The sequence below is a fragment of the Candidozyma duobushaemuli genome, assembly GCF_002926085.2.
Source record: "Candidozyma duobushaemuli strain B09383 chromosome Unknown A_B09383, whole genome shotgun sequence".
Classification (NCBI taxonomy): domain Eukaryota; kingdom Fungi; phylum Ascomycota; class Pichiomycetes; order Serinales; family Metschnikowiaceae; genus Candidozyma; species Candidozyma duobushaemuli.
Window position 1 is genome coordinate 2,025,391 of NW_020289901.1, and position 20,831 is coordinate 2,046,221.

Consider the following 20,831-nt stretch of genomic DNA (forward strand, 5'->3'; position numbering starts at 1 on the left):
GCGAGACTATGTGCGAGGCGTATTTCCTAAAAAGGAAGACAACGGCGGCACTCCAACCAAAGAACAAAACAATATACTTTTCACAATACGCCAGTAACTCCACCCATAGGCATTTTCTACATATTCTTCCCCATCAATATAGCAGACTGCTTCTACCCCGGCGTATCTTTACCCATGGTGGCCTGCACAGACCATCTATAACACGCTCTCTCACGCACGCCAATTCACGTCTACTACTTTTCTTCCATTTCTTTCAATCCACCATGAACTCAGACGACTTGCCGGTGTATCCAACGCCCCAACAAGCGACATATGTTGTTGGAGGCAATCAGCAACCACATAGTCTGTCACATCAGCTGTCTGGTCGCAGAAACCACAGTTCGTCTCAGCAACCCCCCAGACACCAAAACCCGCCCCACAACTACAAGAACTCACTGTCGGGCCCGCTACCGGCACCAGGCCCGTATTCTACACAGCCAGGCCTGTCCTACCTGTCATATCCGCCGCCATCTCGCCCTGGTTTTCAACAACCTCCTCCTCAGCAGCCTCAGCAGCAGTACTATCAACAGTACGCCTCGCCTCCGGCTCAGCAGCCATACACACAGCCCCAGTACTATCTGCACCAGCAACAGCCCCAAAACTATAGACCTCAATACTCGCAGTCACACCCGCAGCCCCAGCCCCAGCCTCAACCCATGCCCAGCCAACCTCTGTATGACCAGTACATGTCGCCCCAGCAGTCCCACGCTGCCCCTCCACAACATCCACAGCAGCAACAGCGTCAAGTTTCACTGAGCCTGCAGCCTCCAGCCCAGCCGTACGGTCATTCGTCGGGCTCGCCTCAAGTTGCCAATGCGTCTACACTGAAGAAGGCACCGGGCCTGTGGCAGGGCCAGAACCGCTCGAAAGAGAATGTACTGGAGACGCCAAAATTATCTAGCAAACAGCGTCTCGAGGCCGAGTTGCGTTCCACATTCGACAGAGTGGACGTCAACCACCTGGGTAGAATCTCTGCTCGAGAATTGTCTATGGCACTTTTGAATTTCGATAATACTCGTTTCCAAGAATCGACCGTGCGTCTCATGCTTAAACTCTTCAGTTCTGGCTCTTCCACCTCCAAGGGACTCAACTTCGATCAGTTCGTTTCCTTGTGGAAGTACTTGACCGCCTACAAAAAGCTCTTTGTGGCTGCTGATCTGAATAAATCTGGAGACATTTCTTTCGGTGAATTCCAAAGAATTCTCGAGCAGATTGGCTACAAACTCAACGTGGATCTTGTGCTCCACCTCTTTCAGAAATTCAGTAACAAGGAATCATCATCAGATGGCACTTCAGTCGGAAAACTCAAATTTGACGCCTTTATTGAGTTACTCGTCTATCTTCGGAAGCTCACCGATATCTTTAAGCAGTATGACAAGGATCTCTCCGGTGTGGCCACAATCAGCTACCTGGACTTCTTGCTCGAGATCAGCAATCTCAGTTAATTACTCACTGCAAACCTTCAATCGACTTTTTGCATTAGATTTTATATCTGCTGCAAAGGTTGTACTCTGAAGGACTGTATGCTCGAACAGGGCACATACTCGCGCGCATACTATGCCTGAGTCATGGTGAAGAGTCTCTAATTTTTCAAACAACCTACAACCTCTGAACACTATGCTTCAGCACGCCCGTCTCTCGGCGTCTTTTCTAAGAAGCGGGGCATTATCACTTCGCTCGTGTACTTTAAGAAATACATTTACAACCTCCGCATCTGCGGCCCAATCCAAATATCCAGAACTCAAAGATGTCGAGTTCGATGCGGAGGGTAATCCAGATTACACCAAATTGATCTTGACATCCAGAGTATATGATGTTGTCGACAAGGGTGGCTCTCCTTTGACTCACGCTGTCAACTTATCACACCGCTGCAACGCAAATGTCCATCTTAAGCGTGAAGACCTTTTACCCGTGTTCTCCTTCAAGTTGCGTGGTGCCTATAATATGATAGCTAAATTGCATTCCAATCCAAAAATTCCACTTAATGGTGTCATTGCATGCTCTGCTGGAAATCATGCTCAAGGTGTGGCCTACTCTGCAGCCAAGCTCAACATCCCATCCACCATTGTCATGCCTACCGCTACCCCTTCCATCAAGTATTCCAATGTCTCGAGACTTGGCTCTCAAGTCGTTTTGTACGGTGAGGATTTCGACTCTGCCAAACAAGAGTGTGCTAGATTGAGTGAGCTTGACAACTTGACCAATATCCCTCCCTTCAACCATCCTTACGTCATTGCAGGTCAGGGTACTGTCGGATTGGAATTGACAACCCAGCTTATCTTGGATGATTTGGATGCTGTTTTCATTCCTGTTGGCGGTGGTGGTTTGATCGCCGGTGTTGCCGCTTATTTGAAGACTGTCGCTCCTCACGTCAAAATTATCGGAGTTGAGACATTCGATGCCGACGCTTTGTACCAGTCGTTGAAGAACAAGAGACTGGTGGAACTTGACTCCGTTGGAGTGTTCGCCGATGGTACCGCAGTTAAGATTCTTGGTGACGAGACTTGGAGAATTTGTCAGGAATACGTTGATGAGGTTGTCCGTGTTGATACTGACGAGCTTTGTGCGGCAATCAAAGACGTTTTTGAAGACACTAGGTCCATTGTTGAGCCATCGGGTGCCCTTGGTGTTGCTGGTATGAAGAGGTACATCACAGACACTGCTGGTAAAGTTGACCACAAGAAGAAGACTTACGTGCCTATCCTCTCGGGTGCTAACATGAACTTTGACAGATTGCGTTTCGTGAGCGAAAGAGCTGTTCTTGGTGAAGGAAGGGAGGTCTCTTTCGTCGTCTCGATCCCAGACAGACCAGGTGAGTTCGTCAAGCTTCAGAAACTCATCCATCCAAGATCCGTCACAGAATTCTCCTACAGACTCGTGAATGCTGACCATCCTGCCAACATCTACGTCAGTTTCAACGTTCTTAACAAGGCTAAGGAGGTGCCTGCTATCATCGAAGCCATGACAAATAAAGAGCACAACTTCACTGTCCTTGATATCTCCAACAACGAATTGGCCAAGACCCACGGCCGTTACCTTGTCGGTGGAAAGCCAACTGATCACACCCTCAAGCCCGGACAAGAAAAGTTGTATCAATTCGAGTTTCCCGAAAGGCCTGGTGCTTTGACAAGATTCTTGGAAGCGTTGAAGGATAATTGGAACATCACTTTGTTCCACTACAGAAACCACGGCAATGATGTGGGCAAGGTTTTGTGTGGTTTCGTTCTTCCAGAGACAGCCACAGAGGAGGAGTTCCATGAATTTTTGAAGCAAATTGGCTACAAATATCAGGACGAGACAGACAACATCATTTACAAGAAATTTTTATGTAACTAATTCGTTTGGGGGACTATAGGGGCTAATAAAATTTTATCGCACTTATTCTATTCACAGTGGCATCTATTTAGCGACGTAAGAAAGCCTGGTACGCCTCATTATTAATATGAACACGTCCTGAAGCCTTCATTTGTTTTTTTCCTTCCTTCTGCCTCTCCAACAATTTTTTTCTTCTAGAGATATCAGCAGCATGTAATCTCTGCGTGACGTCCTTCCTCTTTGCTTTGATGGTCTCTCTTGCCACGACCTTATTCAGAACTTTAGCTTGGATCGCAACTTCGAAAAGTTGAGATTTTAGGAATTCCTTGAAGCGAGCAACGTATTCCCTTCCTCTCGATTGGGACTGTGATTTGTGAATGATTTGCGTCAAGGCATCTTGAGGCTCACCATTGACACAGAGCTCCAATTTCACAACGTCTGAATTCTCGTAGCCAGCATCTTCATAGTCCAAAGAAGCGTAACCTTTGGTGAGACCTTTGAGCTTTCCGAAGAAATCCTCCACGAGCTGTGCCAACGGAATGTCGTATTTGAGAAGAACTTGGCCTGTTTGCAAATATTCCAACTCCTTTTGAACACCTCTGGAACTCTCGCAAAGGGACATGACGGTTCCCACATATTCGTCAGGAATCGTCATGATGGCCGTGACAAATGGCTCCTGGACCTTATCGACGTTTTGTCTATTCTCGACTCCTGGAAATTCAGAAGGGTTCGAGATAATCTTCTCTGAGCCATCTCTGTAGACGATTTTGTAAGGTACAGTAGGTGCCGTCAAGATGATTTTTGCACCGTACTCCTTTTCAAGTCTTTCCTGGAACACCGATGCATGGAGGGATCCTAAGAAGCCTAGTCTCCAACCTAGTCCTAAAGCGTTGGATGTCTCTTTCTGCAAGGTGACAGACCGGTCATTAAGAACAAGATGCTCGATATGGTCGTTCATCAGTTTGAATTCTCCACCATCAGCAGGAAATGCACCAACAAACACCATCGGCTGAGGTTCCTCAAAGCCTGGAAGTGGCTCCAACCCTTCATGATTGCCATTTTGAAAAAATGTATCTCCAATCATGGCTTCTTTAGGGTTACGCATACCAGGAATGATATATGCAACCTGACCAGCTCCGACTTTGCTCATAGGTAGCTTATCCGGGTACATCACACCAACCTCCTTGACCTCATACTTTTTGTTCGTGTGGGCTGAAACCAATTTCATGCCCTTTCGGATACAGCCGTCCTTCACATACATAAGCATCACTACTCCAACGTAAGGATCATGCCATGAGTCGACAAGTAGGCCTCGCAACTTGCCCTCTGGATTCCCGTCTGGAGGAGGAATATCTCTCACGATGGCTTCTAGAATATTGTCAACATTGAGGCCGGTTTTGGCACTGACGGGAATGCAATCCTCTCTATCCAATTCGAAGGTTGTCTCGACCTGGTCCATTGCACGAGGAATATCTGCGGCATCCAAGTCAATTTTGTTGATAACTGGGATAAGCTTAAGTCCCATGCTATATGCCAAATAGAAGTTAGCCACAGTTTGGGCCTGAACGCCTTGTGAAGCATCCACTATCAATAGCGCACCTCCACAAGAAGCGTACGATCTAGACACCTCTGCACGAAAATCTACATGACCAGGCGTATCAACCAAATGCAATAAGTATTCTTCTTTTGTTTCAGGATGTTGGTAGAACATCATACATGTTTGGGCCTTGACGGTGATGCCTCGTTCTCGTTCCACATCTAGCTTATCGAGAACTTGCTTGTTGGATCCTGGCTCAATGACGCCTGTGATCTCTAGAAGTCTATCTGAAAGTGTTGACTTACCATGGTCCACATGAGCAACAATACTAAAGTTTCTGTAGTTTTCTAGTGGGATCTTGTCAATCTTGTCGTAGACCCACTTTATATGATTGTCTTTATCTAGACTGATCTTCTTGTCTTGCGTAGCTGCAGTCTTTGGAGTCGATAGTAGAGCTGTTGAAATATGGAAATATTTGGGAGCCGACTTTCTGAAGGTGGCCTTGAGCGACCCTCGTAGCATTTTCAGAATCATCGCTACTTGGATACACTTATGCAACTACATTTTTCAGTGCGCATCTACATTTGCACCCATCGATGCCTAAAATAATAACCTTACTTTAAATACTCTAAGCCTTGTGGGAGGCGGCAAATTCGTTGATGCAATCAACCAAAAGTTCGACACTATGGGTAGAAACGGCATTGTAAATCGAGGCTCTGATACCGCCCACAGATCTGTGGCCCTTCAAACCAGTCAACTTCTTGTCCAGGGCCTTCTTGAGGAACTCTTCAGTCAACTCCTCGGTAGGCAAAGTGAAGACGACGTTCATATGGGAGCGCACAGCATGATTCGTGACAGGCAATTTAAATAAATCGGCGTGTTTGTCCAAAGCACCGTACAAAATCTCTGCCTTGTGGTTGTTCGTCTTTTCAATAACTTCAATTCCTCCCTCCTTGATGAGCTTGTCAGTGACAAGCTTCAAGATCTGACATGTGAAGATAGGAATGGTGTTGTAGGCAGAGTTGTTTGCGACGACAGTTGGGTAGTGGAAAGCAATGGGGCACAAGGGAATACCAGCCTGCTTCAATTCGTCGTCAGATGCTTGTTCAAGTAAAGACTTCTTGACAATGTAGATCGTCAAGCCGGCCAAACCGAGATTCTTTTGGGCACCAGCCATGATCACACCGTACTTGCTCACGTCAATGTCCTTAGACAAGATGTTGGAGGACATGTCAGCGACCAACTCAACACCTTCGGGCAAGTACGAGGCGTCTGGAGTGGACTTGAATTCGTTACCGTGAACAGTCTCGTTGTCGCAGAGGTACAAGTATGCCGTTGACTCTTTGTCAATTGGCTTCCATTCCGAAAATGGAGCAATGTCGCCGAACTTCTTGTCCTTGCCATTGAACACAACATCCACGTCAAATCCCAAACGCTGAGTCTCCTCGGCAGCTTTCTTCGACCAGCCACCAGTAACTGCATAAGCAGCCTTGCCTTTCTTGAGGTTGTTCTTCTTCGCGTAATGAGCCATCAAGTTGTAAACGATAGATGAGAAGCCAGTGGTACCACCACCTTGCATAAAGAAGATTTCATGGGTGTCTGGAACATTGATAAGCTTCTTGATATTGGCTTTAGTGTCGTCAATGACTTTAATGGCGGGCTTCGAACGGTGCGAGATCTCACCGATACCCAAGTTCTGTCCATCGTAGGAGATCAAGTCCAATGCGGCCTGTTTGAGGACATCAGATGGCAACAAAGCAGGACCAGCACCGAAGTAGTGGGGTTCTTCACGCTCCAAAATTGACATTGTGCTGAAACTTCAAGTAGGTAGTATTAGAATAATTAGTGCGCGAACGAGTCATTGAGTCACCCATGACAGGTACCGGTCGCATCGCTTATGCTAATCCTCCATATCCCTAATCTTGACCCCACTAAGATAGTAAAGTACTTCAACGTCGTCAGTGTCGTCGAGTAAACAATGTAGCACACACGCCTCCTGGTGGCACATGAGAAATATGATGGTTTTGCAGGTGCTGACGATCTTGGATGCCATTTTCCAATCTTTAAGCTTGACCGCGACTTCCGTGTCTTCCGTGTCATCTTGATCGCAATTGTCGTCCTCTGGCTCAGCAAGCGCCTGGGCTCGAAGGCTGTCAGTGTCTAGGTCAGGAACTTTCGGCTTCTGGACATCCAATTTGTCGTTCCACCGAATCGTCACTCTAAACTTACCCTCTTCGTGAAGAACGAAGCCTAGGTAGCCCCTCGTCTTCTGCTCGCCTTGATAGTGACTAGATCGCTTGCTAGGTTCTTCTTGAACTTATCGAGACGCTTGTATGTGGAGGAGAACTCGTTGGGAAGGCGCATCATGAGGTCCACCTTGGGGAGCTCAGGCTCCTGTAGTAGATCTGAGGATCCTTTGAGAATCTTGACGGGAATTCTAAAGGTATGATTGATTGTGTTGGCTGTAGTAGTGAGATCTGAGTAGTAGAGAGCCAAAGAAGCTGTTCTGCCTCCCCCACTGGTAGTACCATCCGCTGATGCCTCCTTCCTCTGAAGCCTGATGCTCAAGTCATGACTGTCGGCCTTTTCAAAGTTTTTGAGTGTTTGAAGAAATAGCTCAATGTTTATCTCCAAGAGGACCACGTCGTTTCGAAGACTTTGAACCTCGATCTCGTTGAAGATGGCCAGCATCTTGAACTTGCACCATACCTGGGGTTCTTGGTTTAGAGACGTGTCTTTCACGGAGATTGCTAAGAGTTGCTCTGGGCTAAACCTCAAGACCACGAATTTTCTAAGGCTGCTAATTTGGGAGAAGCATATTTTGAGTGTTTCAGTGCTTTGTGTACGTAGTTTGAGCTTCATACTATCTTAGTTTTCCAGTGCGCCCTGTGATGTACGCTTCTGTCAATGTCTACAATAAGGCTATGCAATACAATAAGTTTCGATAAACAATTTAACTATACATCATTATTCATTGCAATGACCGCTGCCTGGAATATAATCAAAGTCTGAAGATTTTGATCGTTCCAGGATGCTAAGGTTTGTTCCTCTAGATTGAAGATGCTGAGTCAGAAAGGATTGACGTGATTCACAGTCTTAACCTTGGTCTCTCAGATATGTCTCGCCTCTGAGAGGTTGGAGCACTGGTACATCCCCAAATAAGTTGTTGAACGATGTGACATGATATGGGGTCACTTCGCCAAGTTTCTTAAACTCTTAAAATAATAATAATAGAATCTCCTCTAAGGAACATTTTCACAACATATCTCTCCTTTGACGTGGTCTTGATGACCTTGCCTTTGCTGTTTTTCGTTGTCTCCGTCCAAAGCTCCTTCACGTCCTCTAAAATGAGGTTGCAGTGTCTATCGAATGCTTTCACCTTTGCAAGAAGCTTGTGGTTATTTCTGCAATGTATCATGACGGGACTACCGCTTTTAATGGAGTTTTGTATGAGCGATAATGGTCCATGATTGAATTCAAAATCTTCTAGTTCTTGAATTTCACTCTCAGTAAGTTCTGCGCGAGGACGATCTATAAGCTCACTGTAGTTAGTATTATGAGCGGGCAAATTAGATAAAGTTTTCTTGAAATTGCTAACATACGACATGGTATATATATGGTGCTATACTTCCTTACTAGCGACGATGGCGCACTGCTTGATGTGTATCTCGATATTGCCCTCTATGCACGAATAAAACATACACTCTGGTCGGGTTCATCATTATTCATTAAATACAGATTTTAATGGGCCATCAAGCAGAGACTATTTTTTCTGGGTAGCTCAATGGAGCTGCTAGCGTGGCCCCTCTTTTAACGATATTCTCAACTCTGTCTTTGAGAACTCTTGATCCGCACGCAACCTCGAGCTTGTTGAGATCAACCGTGGCCTCGTTCTTACCTATAGTTATGACAACCTGCTTGCCATCATTTTTGGTTATGGAGTCACCAAACTGCGACTTCAACAAGGAAACAATTCTCTTGATTCTGCTCGTGATAGTACTGTCTGCGTGGGCTCTTCTAGGTGTATCATCCTTCACCATATCTTCATCCTCTTCCTGCTTAACATGGCCATGGGAACAATGCTGAGATGTCATCTTGACGGAGACAGGAGACGAGTCGATTGAGAGGAGAATGGCGACAATGCTATCGGCGAGAGAGTCTCCCATCAAATTGTCGTTGAGCCACTCCACGGTAACGTTCAACGCACCTGCTGACTCCACCTTGTTGGCAGTGATGTAGACGGTGTTCATGATAGTACATTCCCAGGTTTCATTATCGTCGTTCACCACATTGATATAGCCAAACATTTGTTCCAAATGCCATTGGACCAAAGACACATTCGCATGCACCTTGAGTTTTGCGTTCGATTTGACCGTCGATGTCGTGAGCTGCGAATACTCAGGCAACTCGTCAAGACTCATTATATTCATGTCGAAGTCCTTGGATATAAGCACTCCTGAAAGTTTGACGCCAGTATTGATGACCTTTCTATCAGACTCCTTCTCGCTGCCTGCCTCACCATCTTCCTTCTTGTCTTTGTTTCCCTCCTCCTTTTCAACCTTATCGTCAACCTCTTCAATTTTTGGCTTAGTTTGGGCCTCCTGGACCGCCTTCTTTATTAATTTCATGTTGGTCTCTGCAAGGCGTCCAACAACTTTGGCCAACTTTACACCCTTAAAGCCAATTGTGACCTCCTCGCAATTTCTAGGATTAAATACCTTCACTTCTTCGTCCGTTCCCTTCCTGCTCAGGTACTTACTGAGCAAAGCCGATTTGAGTCTTCCCATGGGGTTACTGTCACCATGTACCAAAATGATCTTTTTAGGACTCACTTCATCTATAAAACCCGAGTTCTCGATGAAATCTACATGAGCTGCAAAAGATATCTCATCGACAGTAATACGTCTGGGGATATTCATCTCGGGGTTGTTAATCGATTGGATGGCGGCTGGCTCACGAAGGAGGTCTTTCGCCATAGTTCCCTCCACGGAATAACCAGTCATGATGACTGCATTTTTCGGATCTGGTGCCCACCTTTCTAGAAGCTGACGGGAGACACCACTCTGCAACATACCCGGAGATGCTACGACCACACATGGGCCGATGTCGTGAACTCTGTCCACACTTTTGATTGATTTGATGAACTTGAAATCAAATGGGTTTGACTTGTGAGAGCCAGCTGCGTTCACCTTGATGCTGTCATTCATGATGCTAGTGTATGTTTGGTACACAGCCATACATTTTCGGGCAAGGTTAGAGGCGTAGTATATATTGATGTTCTGGATGTCCTTGTTTTGGGACCAGTACTCCTCCAATATAAGAAGCAACTCCTGAGCTCTTCCCAAGGCGAAAACAGGCATGAGAATACGGCCACCCTTGAGAATTGTTGAGTGAATCAATTTCATCAAACGAGATTCCTTTTCGAGTCTAGGTTCGTGTGTGGCAGTACCAAATGTTGATTCCGTAATCAAAACATCTGGTCTTGTGGGTGGAACCTCCGCAACCTTCAAATGACGATCTTCTTCTCTAGAGTAGTCACCGGTGAAGAGTACCTTGAGTCCTCCAACTTCAACGAAGTACATGCATGCACCGAGAACGTGACCAGCGTGGTAAGCTGTGAAATGGATACCATCAACCTCAATAGTGGAATGGTAATCTATTGTCTCGATCCTGTCGAACGATACCATCAAGTCTTCATCTGTGTATAGATTGGCAGAGCCTGAGGCATTAGTCAAGTTGTTCTCAGACCTAGCTTCATCGCCCCCTCCAGTCATTGATGTCACTCTAACGAAATCCGAAAGTAACCAACGGTAGATGGCTTTTGTGGCGTGAGTCATGAAAACACGACCTTTGAAGCCGGTTTGTTGCATAACATATGGCAACGAAGCAGCGTGATCCAAATGGAAATGACTGATCAACAAGATGTCGACCTTTGATAGGTCATATTCGTCAAAGAAAGGCAAGGAGTTCATTCCACTGAGACCTGGATGGACACCAGAATCCAACATGATGACTTTATTTTTATACTCCAAAATATGGGAGGATCTGCCCACCTCATTGCATCCTCCCAACCCAAAGAATTTGAAGTTATCGGCGGGATCTTCACTTGGGTTGTCGATCGCCATAGTTGTTAGGGGCCAGGTGAAAGATGGTGATGGATGTCTTCAAACTGAGTAGGTGAGTGTTTGAAGTTTGGCAGTGTGCAGGTTTGTCAACGCTTTTGACGTGTTTAGCACAAATTACTTAGGAAATAGAGATTCAAAGTTACAATTCAAATATGATGACAATGAAATTGTTTGTTCTTGTCAAACTTTTATTTTTACGTTAGTGCAAAATTGGTCCACTGCTTTATTCTGCGCATTTGAAGACGCACCATGGTGGGTTGATTGGCTGCAAAATGTCGCGCCAACTACGACAATATTCTACTACGATAGATTCAAATCAATTGTTCATTGTCAATATCGATCATCAACGTAAATACATTTAGTTCTGGGTGCCGCCGTAGCAAGACTCGTTCTGCTTCTTACGGATGTCAACGACATTCAAAACAGACTCAGCAGCCTTGACACCAGAAAGAGCCATGGCACCGAAGGTTGGGCCCATTCTGTTGGAACCGTCAACCTCGGCCAACTCCATACCGGCAATGACCAAGCCAGGAGCGACCTCTCTGGTACCCTTGACAATGGCGTCCTCGGCCTTGTTCATGTCAAGACCTCTCATACCACCCAACTCGAATGGCTCGTTGGCGCTCTTTGGTCTCAAGCTCTCCAATCTCTTTGCACTGAAGGCACCGAAAGGACCGTCGTGACCAGTGGTGGAGAGAACAACGTTAGCGTTGAGGGTGTTAGGGTCCATACAAGACTGGGTGTCGTGGTTCAAGGTAACCAAGGTCCAGTTGGTAACGACACCAGCGATTCTCAATTCGCCAGTGGACTCGTCACGACGAGTGATCAAGTCCTCAACAGCGGTGGCGTTGAACAACTTAACGTTAGGGAACTGCAAAACCTTGGACATCAAGGTGGACATGAACAAAGCAGCGTGCTTGACAACGACGTAGTCGCCCTCGTCCTCGTAAGCAATCTCCAATTCGTCCAAGAACAAGTTGGCTGGCTTTCTCATGACCATAGCAGAGAACAATTGACCACCCAACCAGCAACCACCACCTGGAGAGACAGAGGCCTCAATGATAGCAATCTTCAAGTTTGGTCTGTTCTTGGCCAAGACGTAAGCAGCAGACAAACCGGCGGAACCAGCACCGACAATGATAATGTCAGACTCAGTGTACTTGTCCAAGTCGTTAAAGTATCTCTTAGTCATAGCTCTGGAGACAGTAGACTCTCTGATTGGGGCAAAGTTGAACTTCTCCCAGTCAGCGAAGCTGACCTGAGCGTCGTTAGCACCAGAGTCGAGACGAACGACTGGAGTCTTGAGGTTGCCGACAGAGCCGACAGGCTTCTGAACCATAGTTGGAGGAGACATGATTACTTGATAAAATTTATGAAAAAGAGTAAAAGAAGAGTGGCAGGTGGGCGGAATTTATATTCTGGGTCTGCCCGAAAAATGTCCGAAAACAATTGGCAAGGAGTGGATACCAGCCTCCCGTGTACGTTGGGTTAGCATGGCCGACCAATCAGAAATGCCACGGACCAAATCATTGGGCTAGTTCAGTGAAAGCCTCTTGGATCTGTAAACGCATATGCTGTTGAGCCTAAGACATTTGGGAGAGGACCGTCCCGACAGGAGACCCTGTAACTGCATGAGACGCATGTCAATGGGTGCAAAACGACAATGTGCACGCTGTCGATGCAAAAACCTCCTCAGGGCCCCCGGTAATTGTCTCACGCATAGGCTTCCTAAGCGCATGGCTGCAACTCCCTTACACAAACCTGCTGCTTATCTGAGTCGCCAATGCTACATTCGCTAAATTGCTCGACTCTCACCCTTAACCCTGAATTGCACAAGCGGGGAAGTTGGTTCTAGATGCAAACCCGCCAGGACTTCCGGCTCCCTCAGTGGCTATCGGCCCCGATTTGCTTGCTCTTTTCGTTGAAGCTTTTGAAGTAGCGATCCCGGAAATGAGTTACCTGATCGAGTCGCATGCCGTTATGAGTTATGCCCTTGTACGTCTCATCCCTTTTGACGTACACTACTAGACGACGTGACCATTTGTTGAACTCCTGCTCGAGCACATACAAAAGCTCAAGACGCTCATGCTGGGGGATATGGTGCTCGACAAATTCATCATTGGCAGTGGGCATCCAAAACGCTAGCCGCCCACCTACAGGCATTCTGGCCGCGGCGAACCGGAGTAAGTCGTCCAAAAGACTAGGGAGGTCATAGGGCTTTTTCGATGCAATGTAGTCTCGGCGTTTGAAGCCCAATTCCCCTTCCACCACGTTATTTTCTCTCCCTGCTGCTTTTTCAGGGTCTTTGGCTCCGCAAACCTTAAGGCCCTCGCGCACGCCGTAGGGAGGATCACATACTATCGTGTCAATGACAAAGTCCTCTCTAAGCGCATTATTTGTGAAGTCCATCGTCCACAAGTCAATGAACTGCAGGGCGGTTCCATACTGACGGAAACTCGAAAGAAGATTGTTAGAGCCCTTGCCCCTCACTGACCGGGCGTCAATGTCCGTGCCGATAGGGTATCCTCCGAAATAGGCGCCTGCAACCAAGAAAGAGCCTGTGCCGGTGAATGGGTCGTACAAGACTTTGCCTGGCTGTACCTGTGCAACGTTGCAGCTGACTAGTGCTAGCTCGGCGTCAAAGGACGTTGTGCCAATGTACCGACGTTTTTTGAGATCATATTTTTCCACAACCCCCTCGGCCCTGGCGCTGATTTCAACCTGTCTCCCAAACCAAAGGTACTCGGGCTTCTCCGCTCTTTCTTGACCAGACACAAAGTACTCTTCTAATATGGCAAAAATCACCTCGGGATTTTTCAATCGTATTTTGCCTTCGAACCCGAGGTATCTGAAAGTATCGATGGTCTCGATCTTCTCTTCCGTTGTTTTAGCTCCCATGAAGCTAACAAAGTCGAATCTGAAGGTGTTGTGCTTGTAGGTGGAGAACTTGTCGGCGGACTGGTGTTGTACACTTTCGTGAAGCAGGTCCAAGTCTGGGCCCTCGCCCAGAGCTCGTAGATCCCTTTGGCAAGAATGGACCGCTTTATGAGTTTTTTCGCCTGGTCATCGTCTTCAAGTTGGACCTTCAAGAACGGTTTCTTCTCGTCGTGATGACGAAGGTCCACTTGGATACCATGTAAATCAGCGAGCGACTCTAGCTCGGCTACCCTGAAATTTGGAAAAGCTTGGGCAAAGCTTATTATGTACTCTTTCATGACTTGAGGACTCGAGATCTGAGATGCGATGGAGACGCAGGTAGAAGTATGTAGGTGCGCATCGACACCAGGTGAGTATTTGGAAAAGAGGTCCAATCGGGCCAAATGCTCTTTTTTCAGCCTTCTAGAAGGAAAGTAGCTTCAATTGATCATGAACAGTTTACCTTTGGGCTTCTGATTATTTTCTTGTGTTAGCTTCATATTTTTAGAGGATATATCTTTTTTTGGGACAATCGCGGATTCCACTCAGTTGTTGCGAACTCAATGGAACTTGTCAACCTTTCATACGATTCATTCCTCGATGGAGTAAAATATTGATTAAACATGTGCTTTTCTTTGAACCAAAGCTATTTGATGTGAAAGGTGATGATCTCGTTCTTGATTAACTACACCCTGGTGACAGCATCTGTGAAAGGACTAGATCTGAAGAGATCGTTAACTGACAAGTGGTAAATCGGAAATTCATAACGAAAGCACTGAAAAAGTAAAATAGACCGGTTCTTAATGTTAAGAATACGTTGCACAAGTATGACAGATCCGTCAATTTCGGAACAATGCTAGTGGGAGCGATATTCAGAGGGGTCTCTTGTTCAGATCAAATTGAAATGGACTCATTTCACCAGAAAAAAGTCAATGACAAATATTGCTAACGGAAAGATTAGGCTAGGCTAATTGGTGAAGAAAAAATCAGTATACATTAAGTCTGAAAAACTAAAAATGTTCCAAAAAGGGGTTGAAAGGCCGAATTTGCCAGATCTAAGCTCAGAATCAAAGTTTTGAAGCTAAGAGGTAATGAAAAACACTATAAAAAACAAAAACTTTTGTTATTTGACCCTAAAACTATTATGATATATTAAAGCAGGTAACAGTAACATCCAGTAAGATGGTCCCTTGGCCCAGTTGGTTAAGGCGTGGTGCTAATAACGCCAAGATCAGCAGTTCGATCCTGCTAGGGACCACTTATCACAGGGCGTGTGGCGTAGTTGGTAGCGCGTTCGCTTAGCATGCGAAAGGTCTCCGGTTCGAATCCGGACTCGTCCATTCTTTTTTGTTTTCTTCATCGATACATTTTTTAATTCACTCTGGGGAGCCTAACAGGCCTCCCGTTTGAGTTTAATGCACGTGACCAAACCTGCATATAGTTAGACTTACTGTATCATCGAAAATTACTATGGGGCCTCAGCCATTCATACTCCATAGGTGAATAGTTAGTGTGATTAGTTTTATACTTCTCAATACATTAATAAATCCATAACACTTTGTATCAAAGGACCAGAAATGTCGACGTTTGACGAAGACGAGGCTCTTTTCGAAGACATCTAGTATGTACATCCATCACTCACTTTGTGACGAATACTAACTCAATTAGCGACGAGGATACCAAAACGGAGACAAAGCCCTCTGATGCTGCGCCAAAGCTGGAAGAGGCTAATCCACCCCCTCCACAAGCAGCTCCTCCAGCAGCAGAGCCTCCCGCTCCAGAACCTGTGAATACAGAACAACCTTCTCAAACCGCAGAAAGCAGTCAACCAGCTGCTGTTCCACCCAGTGAACAGCCAGCCATCAATGCACCACAGACTGACAACTATGGTCAAGCTGTTCCCCCCCTCCACCAGCTGCTGGTCAATACGGGTCAGGTCAGCCTCAACCGCAACAACCTCAGCAACCAGAGCCCAGCAGAATGCCGCCCTCCAACTTGGGCAGAGATAGCGGCAAAATGTTTATTGGAGGCCTTAATTGGGATACAACAGAGGACGGCTTGGTGAGCTACTTCTCCAAGTACGGTGAAATTGCAGATTATACTATCATGAAGGACCCTAATACTGGAAGATCGCGTGGGTTTGGCTTTTTGACATTCAGAGATCCACGGGCGGTGGATGAGGTCATTAGGAAAGACCACATTTTGGACGGCAAATTGATTGATCCGAAGAGAGCTATTGCCAGGGAGGAGCAGGACAAGGTCGGAAAAATTTTTGTGGGTGGTATTGACCCCCTTGTGAACGAAAAAGATTTTAACGATTTCTTCTCTCAGTTCGGTCGCATTATCGATGCACAGCTTATGATTGATAAGGACACGGGTAGATCCGAGGATTTGGATTCATCACATTCGACACTCCTGATGCAGTAGATAGAGTTTGTGTTAACAAATATTTAACATTAAAAGGCAAGGCCATGGAGGTGAAACGTGCCGAACCAAGAGGCCAGCACCAGCTGAATCATAACCAAGGCTACCACCAGCAACAGCAGCAGCCCCCACAGCAGCAGCAACAGCAGTTTAACCCATACAATACATACGGTCAATTCCCCATGCAAATGCCTGGAGGTAATAACATGCCCAATTTCCAGGGTGCTTCTCCAGAAATGATGCAAGAGTATTGGCAAAGAATGCAGTGGTATATGTTTCAGCAACAGCAAGCTGCACAAGGCGAAGGTAACCAACAAGATCAGCCTCATCAGCAGCCTTTGAACCCTCAACAACAAGGTGCTGAGGATAACGAGGGCGAATACGAACTGAATGACACAGGAAGATACGAAAGTGACAATAGTGGTCGTGACAGTGGTCGTGACAGTGGTCGTGATAGCGGTCGTGATAATGGTGGCCGTAATGGAGGTGGTCGTGATAACGGTAGAGGACGCAGACCCAGCGACCGTACACCTCCTTCTGGCCCAAGTGGTGACAACGGAGGTAGAAGAAACCTACCAAAGGGCCCTAAGCGTGCCCCACCATCAGGTCCTTCTAGTGGAAGATCAAGAGGAGGCTACAAGCGTGGTGGATACCACCCTTACGGAAAGAAGGGAAGGAAATAAGTCATTCTAACTCCATTATATATTTCTGAAAAAAAAAAAAAAAAAGGTTCGACGGACAGTTCCAAATCATCTGGAACCGCGATCTTGCAAATTGTATTGAATAAAGATTTGTCTATTAATGCTGTAATTCTTATCTCCTCTTGCCCTTGCTGCTTGGACGAGCATTCTTCGCTCTCCTCTTCTCCTTGAGGTTTCTCATCTTTCTGATTTGATCCGTCAGTCTCAACTCTTCTTTCTGACCAGGCTTGTTGAAACCCTTCACATTAACACCGGCATCAACGGCCTTGCCAACCTTCTTCTTCTGCTTGTGGTAGTCATCTCTGAACTTATCAGGCAATTTAGGAGCGGCAACCTTGTTGTGCTTGAATCTCTTGTTTTGGTTGTTCTCAGCAACGTTCTCAGCCATACCAGCCTGGGCTGACTGGATGTTTCTCTTCTTTCTCCATTCATCAAACTTACCAGAGCGCAATGTTGCCGGGATCCTCTGACCAGACTCACTGATGATGTACTTCGTGTCATCAGCGGATCGAGAATTGATATACTTGCCCTTCTTTTTATCCCATCTCATGACTTGCGACTGTTTCTGGACCTTTTCATCGTTGTCCAAGTCAAATGTGGCCAGAGCTGCATCGTTTGCAAACGATGACAAGCCGTAGTGCTTATCCTCGATAGCCTCTGCAGCGGGAACATGATGACTCATGTAAAAGTTGGGGTCTCTGAAGCTCTTCTTCTCCTTCTTCTTCTTTGCGATGAGTTCATCAGCGTCCTCAAAAGCATCCTGCAATTCGTCTTCATCTGCTTCCACAGACTTCACCGCATAACCGACTTCGCCAGCATCGGATTTCAATATCTCATCTTGGATGCTATGAGTGAGACCTGCAGCACGCTCTTGCTCAAGTAATTCCCTCTTCTCCTTGGCTCTGCGTTGAAGTGGAGCTATTTGTCTGCGTCTCCTCTGCATCAACACGACCATGCCATCTTCCTCCTTCTCTCTTCCTTTTTTAGAGAACTCGAACACTGTCTCCTTGGTATTTCTGTTGCCGAGACGTGCCAAAAACTTTTCTTTCTCTTTTTCCATGTTTGGCCCAAAAAGAAGGTGCTGGTCATCCCAAGAACCAGTTTCCAACACCTCTTTTGTCCTCTTCACAGACTCAACCGATGCAGCTTGTCTTGTCCGGTGATAAAGCTTCTCACCCTTCGCTGCAACATCCTTCATCGTCTTGAGATCGTAGTTATTCTTCAACAAATTTTCATACATTTCTTCAAAGGTCTCCAATGGCCCACGCGGAAGAGATCCCAACACAAGCCTGTCGGTATATGACACTCTGGGCTCCTCATAGTCAGATCCCTTGCTTTCTTTTAAGAGTTCACATTTCTTCTCATGCATTGAGGTAAGAAGGATCTTCTTGCCTAAAACAAGTTCAAGGTCGAGAAGGTAAGGAAGTTCTTTCTCATTCACAATGGAATAGGCCCAACCCTTGTTACCAGCTCTGGCAGTTCTACCAACTCTGTGGATAAAGATCTTTGGAGAGGCTGGCAAAGTGAAGTTGATGACATTGGCAAGAACAGGAATATCGATACCACGAGCAGCGACATCAGTGACGACAAGAATGCTCGTGAAGCCAATTCTGAAACGGTAAAGCTGCTCCTTTCTCGCACGCTGGTCAAGCGAACCATAAATGTAGGAAACCAAGTACCCGGCATCTTTAAGAAGACCAGCAATGTACTCAACATGATGCTTTGTGGGAACAAAAACGATGGTGGAATGTTCAGAAGGCAAAACATTAGCTGGTGGAAGCCTTTGCTTCTTGAATTTCTTTTTAGGCTTATCCTTGTTTTCTTCTTCATCATCGGAAAGCTCGTCGGCTTTTTTGCTCTCTGCCTTGACTCTGGCGAGCTCCTCTGGAGTCGCAAGTGGAAGCTTGACAACTTCTTGAAGGATATGCAACAATGCAGCTTCACGCTCAGTCTTCTTCGTGGTGAAAAATGCCATCTGCAAGTTTTCAGAGACCTTAGTTTCAGCGTCGAGACGGACCAAGACAGGGTTGGTCAAACCAGCTTTGGCGAAGTCAACTAAAGATCTGGGGAGAGTAGCAGAAAAAAGAAGCGACTGTCTAGACTCTGGTAATGATGCAATCAATTCGTTCAATTGTTCTGCGAAACCCATTTCGAATAATCGATCAGCCTCATCGAAGACAATGTACTCACAGGTACTCAAATCTAGCTGCATCTCGACCTTCAAATGCAAGAATCTACCAGGAGTAGCGACAATGATATCAGGGTTTGTCATCATTGAAGAGAACTGGTCCTCCAAAGAATCACCACCAATTAGCACCAATGACCGCAAGTCAGTGCCACGGCTGAACTCCTTCACTTGTTTGTAAGTTTGCAAAGCCAATTCTCTCGATGGAGACAAGATAATTGCTCTTGCACCAACCTTGGCGCTGTGGGACTTGAGCTTCTCTATAACAGGTAGAACGAATGCAGCAGTCTTACCAGAACCAGTTCTGGCCATACCAACCACATCACGATTTTCCATGATGAGCGGTATCGTCTTTCTTTGGATAGGTGTAGGTTGCTTAAAACCTTTCTTTGCAATATTGATTAAGACAAATTTGGAAAGACCAAAAGATGCAAATGAACCAGCCTTGGCCTTCTTAGCAGTAGGGTTATTTTGGACAAAGTAGGAAGATAAATCCTCATCAGCTTTTTCGTCTTCCTCATCATCAGAAAGCTCAAGCTTTGGGAACGAAGCTTTGCTCGCTTTCTTGTCAGCATTCTTAGCATTTTTGGGTTTTGGCTCAACCTCATCACCCTCATCGTCTGAGGAAATCACATCTCTGATCTCTTCGTTGTCACTGAAGTCAGACTCAGAACTTGAGTCGGAGGCAAACTCTTGGCCTTTGAGGGCAAGAGAGCCCGTTATATCAAAGCCCTCGTCGTCAGACATACAAGTTGAAGTGGAGGTTATCGCTATAGGTCCTAGCCACTTTTCCAGGAAGACCATCGCACTAGTATATGTGGTGCACGGGTGTATAGAAAGACGGGTTTGGAGGAAGGGTAGGAAGAAAAAGATGGAGAGATTCTAGCATACTGAGTTCGTATCGGTTTGTTCATTAAGAATCATTGATGAGGTACGGCTTGTCCATGGCGTTTCCAGAGCACCACGCAAAGCCGGTTTCTAAAATTGCTTGGGAACATGGATTGTAGGTGACTGTTAGGTATGACTGAGGAGTGACTTCGGGGAATTGTGTAAATTGAGCTGATCGGAAAACGTGGTTTTCAATCGGAACTTATACTAGTATATTCTCAAACTCGTCCATATGCTCCAACTCATCTTGCTGAGTGACCTTCTTCACCACCTCTTTCTTTGACGATTCAGCAATGTGACCGTCTAAGATTAGCTCGTCGAGTATATGATAGGCTTTTGCAAAACCAAAAATGATATCGAGTTCACAGACGTTGCCGTAGAGCTTGTCCATTTGTTCCACGTATCTATGAATGATCTCTAATGCTAACAAGCCGTTGTCCAGGGAATCAATGCCCATGATGAAGAATAATGATGCATAACGGCGATAAATGATTTTCATATCTTTGTACTCAAGAATGTTGCACATTTTTGCTCTTCTTGACAAAATCAAGGTAGTCAACTCCCTGGTGATAATGGCCTTTTCTTTTTGAGAGCTGGTGTGGTACCATTTCGATAATCTCACCTTTCCCTGCCTCGAAAGCAATAGCGTGAAATGTATAGCCATTGTGTGTAAGTAGATGAAATGTGTGTCAAGTTAGATG

At 46.0% G+C, this 20,831-nt stretch overlaps 12 protein-coding genes and 2 non-coding genes across 14 annotated transcripts; 6 read left to right on the forward strand and 8 right to left on the reverse strand. All coding sequences in view use genetic code 12, as the record gives it.

The window, feature by feature from the left end:
* Positions 1-263: 263 nt before the first annotated feature.
* Positions 264-1,484, forward strand: CXQ87_000938 (uncharacterized protein; the record flags this gene model as incomplete). The annotated part of the gene is made up of 1 exon (XM_025479494.1): positions 264-1,484. The coding sequence occupies one exon, from the start codon at positions 264-266 to the stop codon at positions 1,482-1,484; it is 1,221 nt and encodes a 406-aa protein (XP_025338967.1).
* A 172-nt stretch (positions 1,485-1,656) lies between these two features.
* ILV1 (threonine ammonia-lyase) lies at positions 1,657-3,375 on the forward strand (the record flags this gene model as incomplete). The annotated part of the gene is made up of 1 exon (XM_025479495.1): positions 1,657-3,375. One exon carries the CDS (start codon positions 1,657-1,659, stop codon positions 3,373-3,375), a length of 1,719 nt encoding a protein of 572 aa, XP_025338968.1.
* A 67-nt stretch (positions 3,376-3,442) lies between these two features.
* On the reverse strand, positions 3,443-5,413 carry CXQ87_000940 (GTPase; the record flags this gene model as incomplete). The annotated part of the gene is made up of 1 exon (XM_025479496.1): positions 3,443-5,413. One exon carries the CDS (start codon positions 5,411-5,413, stop codon positions 3,443-3,445), a length of 1,971 nt encoding a protein of 656 aa, XP_025338969.1.
* Positions 5,414-5,519: 106 nt separating this feature from the next.
* On the reverse strand, positions 5,520-6,698 carry SER1 (O-phospho-L-serine:2-oxoglutarate transaminase; the record flags this gene model as incomplete). The annotated part of the gene is made up of 1 exon (XM_025479497.1): positions 5,520-6,698. The coding sequence occupies one exon, from the start codon at positions 6,696-6,698 to the stop codon at positions 5,520-5,522; it is 1,179 nt and encodes a 392-aa protein (XP_025338970.1).
* A 93-nt stretch (positions 6,699-6,791) lies between these two features.
* Positions 6,792-8,498, reverse strand: MEC3 (Mec3p; the record flags this gene model as incomplete). Its single annotated transcript, XM_025479498.1, has 3 exons — positions 6,792-7,160; positions 7,181-7,600; positions 8,151-8,498. The coding sequence occupies 3 exons, from the start codon at positions 8,496-8,498 to the stop codon at positions 6,792-6,794; spliced, it is 1,137 nt and encodes a 378-aa protein (XP_025338971.1).
* Positions 8,499-8,643: 145 nt separating this feature from the next.
* On the reverse strand, positions 8,644-11,016 carry CXQ87_000943 (cleavage polyadenylation factor subunit; the record flags this gene model as incomplete). The annotated part of the gene is made up of 1 exon (XM_025479499.1): positions 8,644-11,016. One exon carries the CDS (start codon positions 11,014-11,016, stop codon positions 8,644-8,646), a length of 2,373 nt encoding a protein of 790 aa, XP_025338972.1.
* Positions 11,017-11,374: 358 nt separating this feature from the next.
* THI4 (thiamine thiazole synthase) lies at positions 11,375-12,370 on the reverse strand (the record flags this gene model as incomplete). Its single annotated transcript, XM_025479500.1, has 1 exon — positions 11,375-12,370. The coding sequence occupies one exon, from the start codon at positions 12,368-12,370 to the stop codon at positions 11,375-11,377; it is 996 nt and encodes a 331-aa protein (XP_025338973.1).
* Positions 12,371-12,900: 530 nt separating this feature from the next.
* CXQ87_000945 (tRNA (guanine-N2-)-methyltransferase) lies at positions 12,901-14,231 on the reverse strand (the record flags this gene model as incomplete). Its single annotated transcript, XM_025479501.1, has 2 exons — positions 12,901-13,962; positions 13,989-14,231. The coding sequence occupies 2 exons, from the start codon at positions 14,229-14,231 to the stop codon at positions 12,901-12,903; spliced, it is 1,305 nt and encodes a 434-aa protein (XP_025338974.1).
* An 885-nt stretch (positions 14,232-15,116) lies between these two features.
* Positions 15,117-15,190, forward strand: CXQ87_000946. Its single transcript has one exon. It is a non-coding gene; the product is annotated as a tRNA-Ile (tRNA).
* A 9-nt stretch (positions 15,191-15,199) lies between these two features.
* CXQ87_000947 lies at positions 15,200-15,272 on the forward strand. The gene has a single exon. It is a non-coding gene; the product is annotated as a tRNA-Ala (tRNA).
* Positions 15,273-15,509: 237 nt separating this feature from the next.
* Positions 15,510-16,359, forward strand: CXQ87_000948 (uncharacterized protein; the record flags this gene model as incomplete). Its single annotated transcript, XM_025479502.1, has 3 exons — positions 15,510-15,553; positions 15,601-15,821; positions 15,848-16,359. The coding sequence occupies 3 exons, from the start codon at positions 15,510-15,512 to the stop codon at positions 16,357-16,359; spliced, it is 777 nt and encodes a 258-aa protein (XP_025338975.1).
* Positions 16,360-16,403: 44 nt separating this feature from the next.
* CXQ87_000949 (uncharacterized protein) lies at positions 16,404-17,039 on the forward strand (the record flags this gene model as incomplete). The annotated part of the gene is made up of 1 exon (XM_025479503.1): positions 16,404-17,039. One exon carries the CDS (start codon positions 16,404-16,406, stop codon positions 17,037-17,039), a length of 636 nt encoding a protein of 211 aa, XP_025338976.1.
* Positions 17,040-17,169: 130 nt separating this feature from the next.
* On the reverse strand, positions 17,170-19,989 carry CXQ87_000950 (putative ATP-dependent RNA helicase; the record flags this gene model as incomplete). Its single annotated transcript, XM_025479504.1, has 1 exon — positions 17,170-19,989. The coding sequence occupies one exon, from the start codon at positions 19,987-19,989 to the stop codon at positions 17,170-17,172; it is 2,820 nt and encodes a 939-aa protein (XP_025338977.1).
* Positions 19,990-20,332: 343 nt separating this feature from the next.
* Positions 20,333-20,794, reverse strand: CXQ87_000951 (uncharacterized protein; the record flags this gene model as incomplete). The annotated part of the gene is made up of 1 exon (XM_025479505.1): positions 20,333-20,794. The coding sequence occupies one exon, from the start codon at positions 20,792-20,794 to the stop codon at positions 20,333-20,335; it is 462 nt and encodes a 153-aa protein (XP_025338978.1).
* Positions 20,795-20,831: the final 37 nt, after the last annotated feature.